Here is a 14,272-nt window from a genome sequence, read left to right on the forward strand (position 1 = left end):
TTGCACCCCATACATGTATGTGTTTGTTTGTTTATGGAGGCAGACCTACTGAGGGCTGTGTGTGTGTGTGTGCGCGTGAGCGCATGCCTGTGTGCGCGTGTGTGCCTGTGTGTGGCTCAGCATGTGCGGGGCGTGTGATTCCTCTGCATTTGCATGTCTGTGCCCGTGTGTGTGTTCCAGTGGGATGACTGTGTGTGGATACACATGTGTTTTGAGTCACCACGTGTGGGACTGAAGTGACTTGCTGAGGGTTAAAGCAGAGCGGACTCCCAGACGTGGGTCCCTGATGGACAGCTGTGTATTTCTCGAAAGCCCTGCCCACCTGGGCGAGGGGCCCAGTAGGCAGGACATCCACTTCCATCCTGACTGCCCTAGCTCGCTGGAAACTACCAAGCAGATTCCCAATGGCACCCCCTCCCCGCTGCCCCCACCACCCCGCCCCTGCAAACCAGACCAGAGAGGCTGGAAGCCGGGATGTGTAGTATGAGGTGGGAAAAGCGTCCCCCCAGGAAGACGTGAGGAGGTGGGGGTGCCTGTTCCGGGCCTGCCTGTCCCATCCTTTACTGGCTTCTTGAGCTGTGTGACCCCAGCCTCAGCTTCCTTGTGTGTAAATGAGGCTGATGCTAGAAGCTTCCGCCATGAGTACCTGCAGGAATCCAAACGGACAGGGCTTACAAGGGATCCAGGCCTGGCACGTGTTGGAGGTCACCTGGTGTGAGCCGTGGCTTTGTCATTATTGTTGACAGCAATAATAACAGCTAGCCCTTACCTAGCGCTCCCCACATGCCAGATCCTGATTTTAGCTCGGAATGTGTGTCGGTTCATTTAATTCTCTCAACAGCTGCATGGGGCGGTGCTGCTCTTGTCCCCATTTCATAGATGAGGAAACTGAGGCTCGAGGGTGGTGAAGGGACTTGTCGAGGACCACACAGCTGGCAAGTGGATCAGAGCCCAGTCCGTCTAGCCGTGTAGCCTTGCTCTTGACCACCCTGCTGCCCTGTGTTCCAGCGTTGGGACATCTTTAGGACTGCTCCTTGACAGGTTTTTATTTTTTTCCCTGGGTGACCTTTTAGAAATTGAATTGTCTTAAAAAGGCCCCAGGGCCACTCAGGGCTTCAGCGTAGAGCCTGGAGGAAGGCCTGTTAGGGAGCAAAGGAGCTCTCACACCGGCTGTGTGACAAGAGTTGGCTGCCCTGGGCTCTGCCTCATCACCTGGGCTCCCTGTGGCTTTGGAAGGTCAGGAAGAGTCTCTTCCCTGCTCTCTTCTGCCCCTCCCCAGGTGCTTGTGTTCCCAAGACAGTGAGGATGTGGTAGAAGATGGTATCCTCTGTGGTTCATAGGACACAGGCTTCCTGAGCCCCCGTATGGGTCCCGGATCTGAGACCTGGGTTCAGGAATATGATGTGGCAGTTCTAGTGTCCCAGTCTCTCCAGCCCTGCCCTTCCTGTGTTTAACGTCACCTTTGTCTCAGTGGGCACTTGCCCATCTCCACAGAGCCTCATGAATACACATAAACTCCTATTCATTCCTCAAAACCCTGACTGAATATCCCTCCTTTTACCTTTCAGGAGAGAGTGACTCTGACCGACTTAATGACTCCCTCGTATACCTTGCGTACCTTTCCTGCCTGAGCATACTAACCTGCCATCACTGCTCATGACTAACTGCCCACTAGCCTCGGTTTATTGCAGACAGAGGCCGATATTATTCGTTTTGTTTCATGCCATGGTGCTTAATACAGAGTGGCTGCTCAAATGTTTGCGGAGGCTACCCTGTCCTCTCGCCACCCTATACCCAGTCTTTCTGGTCCAGCTAGGGAATTCTTCCATCTTTGGTCCCCCATGGCTGAGAGTTTCTGGCTTTGTGATGTGACCGGGGCTGGGGTGGTCTGCGGTGACTGCCAGACTGGTACCTGCCACAACTCAAAGAAGATGCGGGACCCAAGTCTAGTGGAGGCCCTGGATACGACCAGCTCTTGTCTTTCTCCCTTCTTGGAGCCTGAGATCAGAAGAAAGACTTCTTATACTATTTTCCTGTGCCTCAGTTTCATCATCTATAAAATGGGGATATTTCTATCTCCCTGACTCCATGTTACGTGTGATTCAAATACTAATAATGCATGCCGTGTACCCAATGCTTGACTCATAGTAGGTTCTCAATAAAATGGCCATCATTAACGATAATCATCTGTATCTCCCCCCAACCCCGCCACCTGCCACAAGATTTTCTGGCCCCCAGCCACACTCTGAGGCTGCTGCTCTCAGGGTTCTGGCTTTGCACAAAGAGGGCCGAGATCATGGCTTGTTCTTGGGTGGGCTGGGCCCAGGGCTCTAGGCAGAGCTGTCCTCGGTGCCAGCTTGAGCCCACCTACATACCTGCCCCCTGGCATGGGGGCTGGGGGAGGGGTGAGGCTGGCTCTCAGCACGCCTCCTCCCTGCTGTGACACCTGGGCCTCCAATTCTGTTGTCAGCCATGTCCTCTGGGGCTCTGGGTCACCCCCGTTTGGTGGGTCTGGATTGGGGGATCACTGGGGGAAGCTTTCGACCTGATGATGGTGAATTGCTTGGCTTGTCCTGCCAATCCACACCGAGTCCTGGCTGGTCTACCTGAGTTGGGCTGAGTCATAAGCACTCAGCCTGTCCTGGGTCACAGGAGGGTCTCAGATCTCCCACGTGTGCACTGCGGACACCCCGCTTTCCTCTGATAGAGACATCCCTCAAAGCCACCTTTCCCAGCTCTGGGCCCACCCCATCCCCCAGCTGGCCCAGCCAAGTGGGCCCTGTGGTCCCAGCACCGGGGGCTTGGCCTGGACACAACATCCACCTTTATGGTCAGGGTCCAGCCTGTTGAATTCGCAGTCACCTAGGCCTTTCTGCCATACGTTCCTATTTTCCTAATAAGTCCCAAGTTGTGAGTGGGGAGGGAGGCGGGGAGGCCCCAGGGCAGCTCAGAAATAGTCACATGATTGTGAAATAGAAGAATCCTAGAAAGGGTATCTTCCCCGCGCCTCTATCTCACCCTCTCTCCCCCGCCTCCTCCCCCCTCACTGGCAGCACCAGCTCCGAGGTAATTGGAGACACCCAGCTGGCTTCCAGGCTTGAGGCAGAGGAAGGCATCTCAAGGCCTGGCCGGGGATCTGTGCCCACCCCGGGCCCTGGGTGGGGGGAGGGGCATCGAGCTGGGGGCTTCGGGGTAGGCAGCACCAGAGAACAGGGTGTGTTTGTTCGAATTGAAACTCGGCGGGCTTGCCAGGGCTGCTGTGGGGATGTTCAGGCCTCTCCGTGTTGCTCTCCAGCCCAGGGAGGGCTGGCGAGGGGGACCTTCCCCGCCCCCACCCCCGCCCCTGGGGCCTGGATGGGCGTGCTGGGCCGGGCAGCTGCTCAGTGTTCCAGGAGGAGGCCTCTATTTATAATCCGTTCCCTCTGTGTGTGTGTGCGCGCGCCTTGGGTGTCTTTTTTTTTTTTTTTTTAATTCTTCCTCTTCTCCGTCCTCCTGCAGAAGAAGGCCGAGGCTGCACATCGGATTCTGGAAGGCCTGGGGCCCCAGGTGGAGCTGGTGAGCTGGGGAACAGGGTGGGGTGCTCTGGGAAAGTGGGGATAGCTAGAGAGGTGGACAGGGCGGCAGGTGGGTGTGGAGGCAAGGAGGAAGTTGTCTGTTGCCAAGCGCTGCCCTGTCCTCTGGAGGAGGCAGGAAATCCACCCTCTGATAAGAGGGACAGGCAGATAACAGTGGGCAGGTGGGCCGGGCCACACTGGGTGCAAGGTGGGGGTGTGTCAGTCCTCCGGCTTTGCTCTCAAGCCTGGCCAGTCGAGCTGCAAGATTGACCAGTTGGAGTCCAACCCGTGTGGTCTAGCTGATCGCAGAAAGCCCGTGCTCCGGGCCAGGTGATCTGGGTTCAACTCCCAGATCTGTTACTTCATAGCTGTGTGACCCTGAGCAGGTGTCTTAACCTCTCTGTGCCCTGTTTCCTCATCTGTAACCTGGGACGAATAATAACACATACCCATTCGTGAAGATGAACCGTGCACCTTTCTGTCAAGCCCTGAACACACCACCCCTTAGACATGAGGGTTAGGGTTGTCACTGTTACCACTGTCAGTGTCATTTTGCTGATGGGAAGATGCCATGTCAGCAGCAGAGCCTGGAAGCAGCCCCAGGCCTCTTCGCTCTCAGGCACCTGTCACCCTCTGTGTCACCAAGGAGAGGAAGCGTGGGAGCGTGGAAACTCCTGGCCGGTGGCTTTGGTGTCCTGGGAGAGATGGCCAGAGCTCCTGCCTGCCCGGGACCAGTGTCCCATGGCGCGGGTGGCTGCAGAGATGCGGGGGACACGCCTGCTGGATGGTGCGGGGGTCTCTGCGTGTGTGTACCAGCTGGGGGGGGCGGCGGAAATAAAGTTTTACGTGTTCGGAGCCTAATTTTAAACTTGGCCCCACCTTTTTGCGTTTGCTGCTTGGCCTTGGGGAAAGGACTCGGTTTTCTCATCTGTGAAATGGGGACGCTGTGGATCTTGATGAGGGACCAATGAGGTCGTGCGCAGAAAAGGCTCGCCGGCACAGCACCTGGCCCACAGCAGGCACTCGGTATTGTGGTCCCCTCGGAGGGTGGAACTGTTGTCCCTGGAGTTTTTTCTGCAGTGACAGCTGCTCCCCAGCCTGGGGGGCCGGCTGCAGATGGGCCCCTGTGGAGCTGTGAGCAGCTGGTCTCTTCCTGTCCCCAGGTCCTCACAGGGGGCAGAGCCGGACAGGGAGTTGGGTGGGGGTAGGGGCTCCTATGGCTCAAGGACAGGGCCCAACGCTCCTCCTGCGATGGGTGACAAGCTCCCAGCCTGAGATCTTGCTTCCCGTTGGGCATGCTTTCTGAGATGTCTCTCGCAGCCTCTTTTTAAAAAAGCTTTTAAGTAGCTTTATTGAGACGTAATCCATGCACCATACAATTCTCCCATTTAAAGAGTACAATTCAGTGGTTTTTAGTACGTTAGCAGATGTGTGTGAGCGTCTCCACAATTGACTTGAGAACATTTCACCCTCTCAGAAAGAACTCTGTTCCCTGAACTATCACCTCCTTATCTTCCCCCTCCTCGCCTCCCCCCCTCCCCCCAACCACCAATCCGCTTTCTGTCTCTATGGATTTGCCTGTTCTGAACATTTCATATCAGTGGAATCAGACAACACGTGGCCTTTTGTGCCTGGCTTCTCTCGCTCAGCTTCCTGTTCTCAAGTGGTAGCTTGTGTCTTGGTTGCCTCATTCCTTTTTATGGCTGAATTGTATTCCATTGTACGGATGGACCACATTTAGTTTATCCATTTATCCATTGATGGGCCTTTAGGTTGATTTTGCTTTTTGGCCATTGTAAATGAATTGTTGTGAACATGAACATACAGATTTCCATGTGGACATGTGTTTCCCATTCTCTTGGGTGGATATCTAAGCCTGAACCTGCTGAAAGTGAAAATGTTAGTCCCTCAGTCGTGTCCAACTCTCTGCGACCCCATGGACTGTAGCTGCCAGCCTCCTGTGTCCATGGGATTCTCCAGGCAAGAATACTGGAGTGAGTTGCCATTCGCTTCTCCAGGGGATCTTCCCGACCCAGGGATTGAACCCGGGTCTCCCGCATTGTGGGCAGATTCTTGACTGTCTCATCCACCCAGCTGGATCATATTCATTGTGTGTTTAACCTCTTGAGGAATTAACTGCCAGATGATTTTCTAGAGTCTCTCCACCATTTTCTATCCCCATCAATCAGCCGCTGCTCACCTTGGTTTCCCCTTTGTTGCCAGGGGAGCTCCAGGACTAGATTTGGCCCCTCCACCATTTCTAGACCTGGAGGCCCTTCCTTTCCCCTCTCCTGACTTAATCAATCCCGGGGGCTCCTGAGTAGGCGGTGGGGACCTAAAGGGAGATCGCTGGGTCTGGAGGCCTGAGGAATTCCGCCGAGAGCAGCAGGGTGTCTGTGGGGTTCACAATCTCAGTGATTCTTTCCTGGGTCTTTGGGGGTGAGGACGTTGTCCTCTGCTTGGGCTTCTCAGAGAGGAGTTCCCTCAAGGCTGGTGGCGCAGGAGGCAGAGGTCTGGAGTGACTGGTGGGGCTGCGTGGCTGTCCCTGGAGTCCTCTTGAAGTCCATAGGCTCTTGGCTTGGTGGCCTTCAGGGGGGCGAGAGGGGACTCACGCTGACAGAGCACCTACCTTGTCAGGCCTTGTGGAGATGTCACCATCTATTTTCTAGGTGAGGCTCAGAGAGGGCAGTGCCTTGCCCAGGGTCACACAGCAAGAGATGAGGTGGAGAGGTGTGCTGAGCCCAGGGGCTTACCACCAGCCAATTCCTCACAGGTCTGCCCTCTGTCTTGGGTACCACAAGGCCCGAGCGGCCAGAGGTATCCTCCAAGCAGAGGCAGCTCAGAGGCACACTTTTCGCAGAGAGCTGCTTCGTGCCACCCAGGAGTCCTGTCTCAGGCTGGGAGGGGGGCCTGGTGCTGCTGACCCCAGGTCTCGGGTCACTGGGTCGCACCACTGGAGAGTCCAGTTCCCCGGGGGTCTCTCCCATCTGCAGCCAGGGAGCAGTCATCCGAGGAAGACAGTGACCTGGGGGGAGTCCTGGGCCCTGCGGAAACATGCGTGGGCAAGAGAGATAGTCGTGGGGGTAGCTCCGAGCAGGGCCCTGCCGGCTCGGCCCTCCACCCCTGCGCCCTGGGGACCAGGCCTGGCCCAGAGGAAGGGGCAGCCCAGCCCCCACCTCCTCCCCATACTGCTCTGAGTCACTGGTTTCCTTCCTGTTCAGAGGTGTTATTTTAAGAATGCGGTGTCACCAGAGGACCGAGGGCCAGCGCTGACACTTCGTTTCTAGCACCTCGTCCACCTGGTTCTTCTCGACAACCGCCGGCTGCCTGCCGTCAGGCCTCAACGGGAGGAGCCCCGTCCTTCTCCCCAAGACCTCGTGCCTCTTTCTTAGTCATTTCTGTGCCTGGCACAGCCTCCCCTGTGTGTTCTCTTTCTCCCTCCTTACTCAGCTGTGCCCCCATTTCTAGGGGAGGAAATGCAGGCGCCGAGGGGGTGGGCCTTCCTATCGATGCCCCAGCCGCTCCCCCACTCCCTCCCCACCTCGCTCCTCTGGGGTCTGGGCCAGGGATTTCCCCACCTAAATCTTTTTTTTTTAAGTTTATTATTATTGTTGGCTGCATTGGGTATTTGTTGTGGCTGGCAGCCTTTCCCTAGTTGCGATGCGCAGGCTTCTCACGGCGGTGGCTTCTCTTGTTGCGGAGCACTGGCTCTAGGCACACGAGCTTCAGTAGTTGTGGCAAGCGGGCTTAGTTGCTCCGCCTATGGAATCTTCCCAGACCAGGGATTGAACCTGTGTCCCCTGCACTGGCAGGTGGATTCTTAACCACCGAACAACCAGGAAAAGTCCCACCTCTTTGGTCTTGTGTTACCCTGGCAACAGGTGAAACCTGGGCGGTAGCCGAGAAAGCTGCTGTGGCTGTGAAGGCCAAGGTGGCCTCATGGCCTCTATATTAAAGGACATGCCTCCCAGGACAGAAGCAGGTGTTGCCTGGCCTTGTACAGCCCCCTGCAGTTGGTGAGGAGGGGCACTGGGGGGAACCCCCACCTCTGGCCCTGCCCCCTCCCCACCAGCAGTGTACCAGCCAAAGATGCCTCGTGATCCTTCCTTACTCCCATGACAGGGCAACGAACAGCCTCCTGAGGCCAGAGTGTTTCCTTCCCGCCCAGGTCTGTTTACCCCAGAGTGCCCAGCGAGTGCCTCCTTGGAGGACAGACCCTCTGGTTAGAAGCAGTGCACCCCACGGCATTCTCTGATTTCTTCCCGGCCTCTTGCTGAAGGCCACCTGGAGCAGCAGAGTGCTGTGTCCTTGTCTTATCCAGCAGGGCCAGAGGGTGAAAGTGATCCCTCCCCTGCAAGTTTGGCAGGTCAGAGGTGGGCTGGGACCCCACTGCCTTCCCAGAAGTACATCTCCTCTTTTCTGGCCCATCCCACCTTGTAGAAATGGGCCACTCCTCCGCCTCTCACCCCCAGCCCATCACTGGCACTGGGGGTCTCCCTATGTTCTTCAGCCCCTCCTGGCCTCCTTAGACTGTGGAGACTGCCATCTGTAAAACCAAAAGAAGGCAGTTGAGTCCCCAAATCTGACACTTCTTGGTCTTCTCGAAAGCCCTATAAGGTAGTTCCTATTTGCCCTGCGCCCATTTTCCAGATGAGGACGCTGAGGCCCTGATTGTTGAAGGCATATGTCTGACAGCAACGGGAGCGCCATCACTTAAATTGGGACCCATCTGCTCCCCAAAGTGAACATGTAAGTCGTCCCCACTCCTGCCAAGCCTGTATTTTATTAGCTTGTGGTGAACATAAAAGACCTGATGAAGAGTCACCCGGGATTAAGCACAGCATTTAATGCCCTGGAATTCAGTACAGGCATCTTTGTAGGACTCCTTGCCGTCCTGAGATGTGGGCCGTCGATCGTGTTAACCTTCTTTGGTTGGGAAGTTCTGCACTGAGTCTGACTGTGGTATCTCCTGCTGCCCTGATGTTCAGATACACAGAGTCGGGGTGGGGAAACCTCCTCGATTAGAGCAGCCACACCTGGAAGAGCAGCTGACCCTGCATGGGGGGAGATGGCCTGTGCTAGCCATGGGGCAACATCTCCATCCTGGAGGGAGTAGCTGAGCTTGGGGCCTGGAATTGCCTGAGGAGTGGTAAAGTGTCCTCAACCAAGTCTGTCCATGGAGGGTAGGAGGCCTGTCCCTGGGGAAATGACAGGTTGGACCTGTGCCATGCTGCTTGGGGGTGGTCCCCATCAGCTGGGATGACGTCAGGAGGTGGGTTCAGCTCCCTCTTCAGCGGTTGGTTCAAGGGCGGGGCCTGATATACCATCCTGCCCCACCCCAGGGCCCTACCTCGAGGCTTCAGGACGCCACATCTCCATCTTCACCTGCCCAGCCTGACCCATCACCCTCTGTACCTGAGGCTTGTACCACCGTCATCCATGGCTGCCTGTGTGGATGTGTGAGACAGAGAGAGGGAGGGAGGTGAGAGGGGCAGGAAGAGAGGCCAACACAAAGAAAGATGCACAGAGACACACACAGAGGGGTGCAGGCAGAGAAAGGGCAAGCCCCTCCCTCCAGGGCTGGAGCCGAGAGGTGGGATTCAAACATCAGCTCATCTCTTACCAGCCAGAGGCAAATGTTTTAATCTCTCGGAGGTTGGATGTTCTCATCTGTAAAATGGAGATGGTAATTGTATCAGTCAGTAACTGCTGTGTAACAAACTGGCCCCAAATTTAAACAAGTTGCTATTTCCCACAAGTATAGAAGTCAGCTGAGCAATTTCTCTTGATATGGGCTCAGCCCACTTACATCTGTGGGCAGCTGGAAAATCAGCTGGTGGTTCTAGCTTTTCAGCTAGTGCTGCTGTCCTCCGTGCCAGCTTCTTGCCTCCAGCAGGCCAGGCTACACTTGGTTTCTTGACGGTGAGGGGCAAGGGGAGCAGGCGAACAGCAGAGGAAGAAAGAGCAGAAAGGCTTCATCTGCTTTCACAGTTTGCATCTGTCCCGTTGGGGCTTCCCTGGTGGCTTAGTCGGTAAAGAATCTGCCTGCAATGCAGGAGACCCAGGTTTGATCCCTGGGTCGGGAAGATCCCCTGGAGGAGGGCATGGCAACCCACTCCAGTATTCTTGCCTGGAAAATTCCATGGACAGAGGAGCCTGGCAGTTGACAATCCATGGGGTTGCAAAGAGTCGGACACAACCGGGCGAACTAAAAAACAAACAGAAAAGCAAAACGTTGGGTGTGGATGGATACAAGGTGGGCAGGAAAAATTGCTTCCATGAATATAGTCACTGCACCCTGATGGTGATAATGACCCTGAAACTTCTTGGGCCTCTCAGTCTTCCAGACGTGGCTGAGAGCGGCTGAGAGCTTTGCATTCGTTATCTCGTTGGATCTTCACAACAGCTCTCCGAGTTTAACCCCATTTACGGATGAAAACCTGGCGCACAGATGGGCTGAAGTCGCTCACCCAGAGACATACAGCCGGAATATGCCAGAGCTGGGATGTGAGCCCGGTTGGTTAGCCTTTAACTGCAGCCCTGCCGTCCAGGAGAGAGAACACACAGCCGTCCAGGAGAGAGAACACACAGCATCTAGCTCAGCTCTTGCCCCATCGCAGACACTGCAGCAACTTCCTCCTTTTGATTTGCACACTTGTTGTTGTATGTGGACCCAGTTCATTCATTTCTCACTGATGTGTCGCCTTCAAGGTGTAAACAAACGAGTCCTTACTTCCTTATTCCTTTTTCTGAAGGTGGATGCTTAGCTTGCTTCTTTTTAAAACAGTTTTGGCCGTATCGTGCAGTGTGTAGGATCTTAATTCCCTAACTAGGGATTGAACCCGTGCCCCCTGCATTGGAAGCGCAGAGTCTGAACCACTTGACCACCAAGGAAGTCCTGGCTTGCTTCTAACGTGTTGCTGTTATGAACAGTGCCTTCTGGGCATTCTGGGGTCCATCTCCTGGTGGGACACAGTGCCTGACACTGTTTCCAGGGCACCTGCAGGAGGGGAGGGGGTCCTCGGGCACACCTCCCTTCACATCTCTGGGGCACAGATACCTGTGTATGTTTCCATCAGCTGTACGCACGCCTTTCTGTCTCCCCACGTCTTCACCAACCCTTGGCACTATTGGGCTGTTTTCTCTTCTGCCAGTCCCTGGTGGTGACAGGGTATCTCACCGTGTTTGGGCAGTTTTCTCTGTTCCAGACTATTGCTGATCTCAGCTCACCTGGGATGTGTGTGCTTATCCTTTGGTGCTCATGCCAGCATTGCCCTGTGTCCTGCAGAGCAGCCATGGTGGCCCTGGGGGAGGGGGTCAGAGTACCCATCGCTGTGTCCAGAGGGTCACAGTCTGTTCCTGGCTGGGGCTGTGGGCTGGGTCGCCATGTTCTGTTTCATGCCTGCCGGCGGCTGGTTCTCACACCAGTGGACAGTTCCCTGATGCCAGGGCCTGGGGCGCCGCAACAGGGCAGTGGCCAGCCCAGCCCGCGCTAGCTGCCCACAGTCCTGGCCCGGCTCTGACCTGCCTCCCTCTCTGTTTTCCTGCAGCCATTGTACAACCAGCCCTCCGACACCAGGCAGTATCATGAGAACATCAAAATGTGAGTACTTGAGGGCAGCCGTGCAGATGCTCAGTGGGGTGGAGGGCCCGGGATGGGATGTGGGTTCTCAGTTCCCATCGAGGCTCCTTGCCAGGCCAGGTGCTGGAGGAGGGAGCAGAAGTGGGCAATTTGGGCAGGAGATCTAGGCCAGGCAGGGCCTTGGATGGAAAGGCAGAGGTGGTGAGGGGCCAAGGGAGTGGCCCCATGAAGCTTTGGGAGACAGACCGTGGTTTGGGAGGGTGGGCAAGCTGCATACATAGCTTCTCAGAGACAGAGGTGGAGGGCTGCAGGTCCTCCTCCTGTTTGAGCTGGAGGAGGCTGTTACCAGGAGAAGGAGTGTGAGCTCGTGCGGTGGCCATGGAGTAAGCAGGGACCCTGTGGTTTGGGCTCTGATGTAAGTGTAGTTAGGACTGTCTGTGGTCTATACAGGGGGTCCATCTGTGACACAGCCCAGTGTGGGAGCAGCTGGGAGCACTCACCCAGACCCAGAGGCTTTGGAATGGCCAGTATGATATAGCCCAATGAAGGGGCCTTTTCCCAGATGAACACTAGAAGCAGAAAAATATCAGTGAAGTGCCACGCACAGTTGACGTGGGCCGAGCTGGCAGACCAGGGGCACCAGGACAGTGCTGGGGGCCAGTGTCTTTATGTGTTCAAGCTGGGCACCAGGCGTTGAGGAATTGTGGCTGTCAGAAAGAGGTTGGCTTTCTTCTGGGGATGCGTTAGGAGGAGCATAGCCTCCTTGGCTGAGGAGGGAATATTGCCTCATGTCGTTATCCAGGAGTCTAAAAGGTCAGAGGGGTCTTGTCTGTTGAAGAACATGTGGCTGTGAACACTCCAGGGATGTTAGGTTATAGGTAGGTCTTTTGGGATCACAATCTTTGAACTGTTCAAGGTTTATTTTTGTGTGACCTCAGGAGGGCAGTGCTTAGCTGGTCCAATGGGCATTCTAATTTGGTCTGACTATCTGAACTTCCTTAGGGTGGAATGCAGGGTGTATGTGCGGCAGTGAGCTCCCCATCCCTGGGGGCATGCAAACCTCCTGATGGTTTTCAAGTATCCGCTGGTGCTGGACTAGTTGTTGGAGAGGTCCCTCCTTTTGTAGTTTTTGGACCCACATGACTAGTCTAGGCTCTGGTGACCCAACACGGCCACCCTCCTTGCAGCTCCCAGTGGCTAAAGGAGCAACCTAGAAAAATCTCTTGTTGCCACTGAGGTCCTTGGCTTATTTGGGCTTGGGAGCAGCTGCCTCACCTTCACTGCTGCTGCCTGTCGCTTTGCCTGTGGCTGGCGGGGGCTGTGGGGTATTCCTTTCCGGGGGAGCATTGGGGTATCCCTGGGTTTTCCGTGTCCTTTGTGGCCTGTGCTTTTGTTTGGCCTTGAGAGTGTGTTCACCGCTCAGGTACCAAATTCCTTTCAATACTACATGGTTCATTTTCCAATCAGGCCACATAAGTCCTTTATAAAGCTTCCCAAGACCTTCCTGGGACCACTGCTGGGGGTGGGGAAGCCCCAGATGGAGTTTGGGTGAGGGCATGGTTTAGGGCCTCTCATGGCTGGTTTAGGGGATGAGCGTGGCATGTTCTTAATTGGGCAGACCCTGCTGGGAACATTCAATCATTCAATACACATTTATTATGCTCACTATGTGCCAGACCCTGTTCTAGGACCTGGGGATTTAGCTGTGAACAAGACAAAGTTCCCCATACTTTCATTAAGCTTTATCTAGCTGTGGAGATGGAAAACTAGTTCGAGAAAATATCAGCGAATAAAAAGTACTGTGGTCACATAGCTGTCTTAACCTGTTTATGCTTAATATACTGAGTTGTATTTTTCCTTTCAACATAAAAATTTTTGATAGCAATATTATTACACTGGAAGTCTTGCATACATTTTTTTCACTAGACTACAAATGAGTAATATTTTAAACTGAATAGCGTGGATGATTTCAGGTTATAAGAATGGCCATAGAATCCAAACAACAAAGGCAAAAGGTATCCATACAAATAATACTAACTGATAAGATGCTGCTACATATCAGTAAAATAAAGCTATGAGTTTACTGAAACCAGTGCCCAATTTTTATATCCTATAATTTCCATCAGAGGACAGTTCTGCTCTACTAGAGTACATTTTGGCTAAGTAGGTAACTGCCTAGTGAAATTTATTACAAATCTAAGTCACAGATGAACATGTTTAAGGTTAAAACATAGAGATGAATAATTTTGTGATTTCTTCGGTTATAAGTGGTCTGTTTCATATTAGAAAAATGTATCTGTAAGCAAGTTATTTGACTTGCTTTCTTCTTAGAATTTTAACTTTTTCCCCCATAGTTTGCCACTGAAATCATAATCACTTCTGTAATTTTAGTTTCAGTGTGATCGTGATTAAATCAGTGTGGTCATTTGCTTTAAAAAATACTATGAAGGGACTTCCCTGGTGGTCCAGTGGTTAAGAATCCACTGCAGAGAGCATGGATTCTATCCCTGGTCGGGGAACTAAGATCCCATATGCTGTGCAGCATGGCCAAAAAAAAAACAAAGAACAAAAAAAAAAATGCTATGAAGATGGCCAACAGGGTGATGGGAGAGAATGTAAGGGGTGACTTTAGCCAAGGGGATCAGGGCCAGGACCTGACAGCTGAGGGAGAGACCAAGCAGCAGCTGGCATGCAGACCCTTCCCCCCACCAGAGGCAGGTGGAACAGGCGTTGCAAAGGCCCTGGGGCTGGACTGAGCTGGCGGGATCGCAGAGAAGGCTGGCGTGTCCCGAAGGGGTAGGTGAGGGAAAAGAAGGTGCTAGGCATATCACCTAGGGCTGGTGACAAGTTTGCAGTTTTATTATCTGTGCTAAAGGAGGCTAGTAATGAGGTTTATGTGAAGTGATGTGATGGGGTTTTTGTGAGCCCACGGTCTGGGGGGCAGGTTGAGGACCACAGGCATCTGGCTTGCATGGCCAGTCACTCTCGGTGCCTCGGTTGCCCCATCTGTGAGATGGGTTGAAGATTCAGTGAATCCCTAAAAGTTGTTCAGTGTCAGGCCTGTCGGAAGTGTTCTGTGATTTTTCTCACTTCATCAGCAGAGACCAAGAGAGCTATCCTCTCTCGTTCATTCACT

General features: G+C 54.1%; 1 protein-coding gene and 1 long non-coding RNA gene across 18 annotated transcripts in view; one reads left to right on the forward strand and one right to left on the reverse strand.

The window, feature by feature from the left end:
* The window catches only part of NCOR2 (nuclear receptor corepressor 2), a 232,987-nt gene that overhangs the window by 103,335 nt on the left and 115,380 nt on the right, over positions 1-14,272 (forward strand). For 16 of the 17 annotated variants that reach the window (XM_088828106.1, XM_055404708.2, XM_088828112.1 and 13 more), the window contains exons 7-8: positions 3,499-3,555; positions 11,105-11,157. In XM_088828106.1, the coding sequence (XP_088684232.1) occupies positions 3,499-3,555; positions 11,105-11,157 (110 nt within the window). Of the gene's footprint in view, positions 1-3,498; positions 3,556-7,156; positions 8,304-11,104; positions 11,158-14,272 lie in introns of those variants that run through there. The other variant, XM_055404729.2, reaches the window with a different exon arrangement.
* Positions 8,881-9,498, reverse strand: LOC148774869 (uncharacterized). Its single transcript, XR_016035332.1, has 3 exons — positions 9,364-9,498; positions 9,178-9,224; positions 8,881-9,001 (listed from the first exon to the last, which is right to left on the reverse strand). It is a non-coding gene; the product is annotated as an uncharacterized LOC148774869 (long non-coding RNA).

Source organism: Moschus berezovskii, chromosome 19 (genome assembly GCF_049115385.1).
Source record: "Moschus berezovskii isolate FMDL1 chromosome 19, NW_MosBer_1.0, whole genome shotgun sequence".
NCBI lineage: Eukaryota > Metazoa > Chordata > Mammalia > Artiodactyla > Moschidae > Moschus > Moschus berezovskii.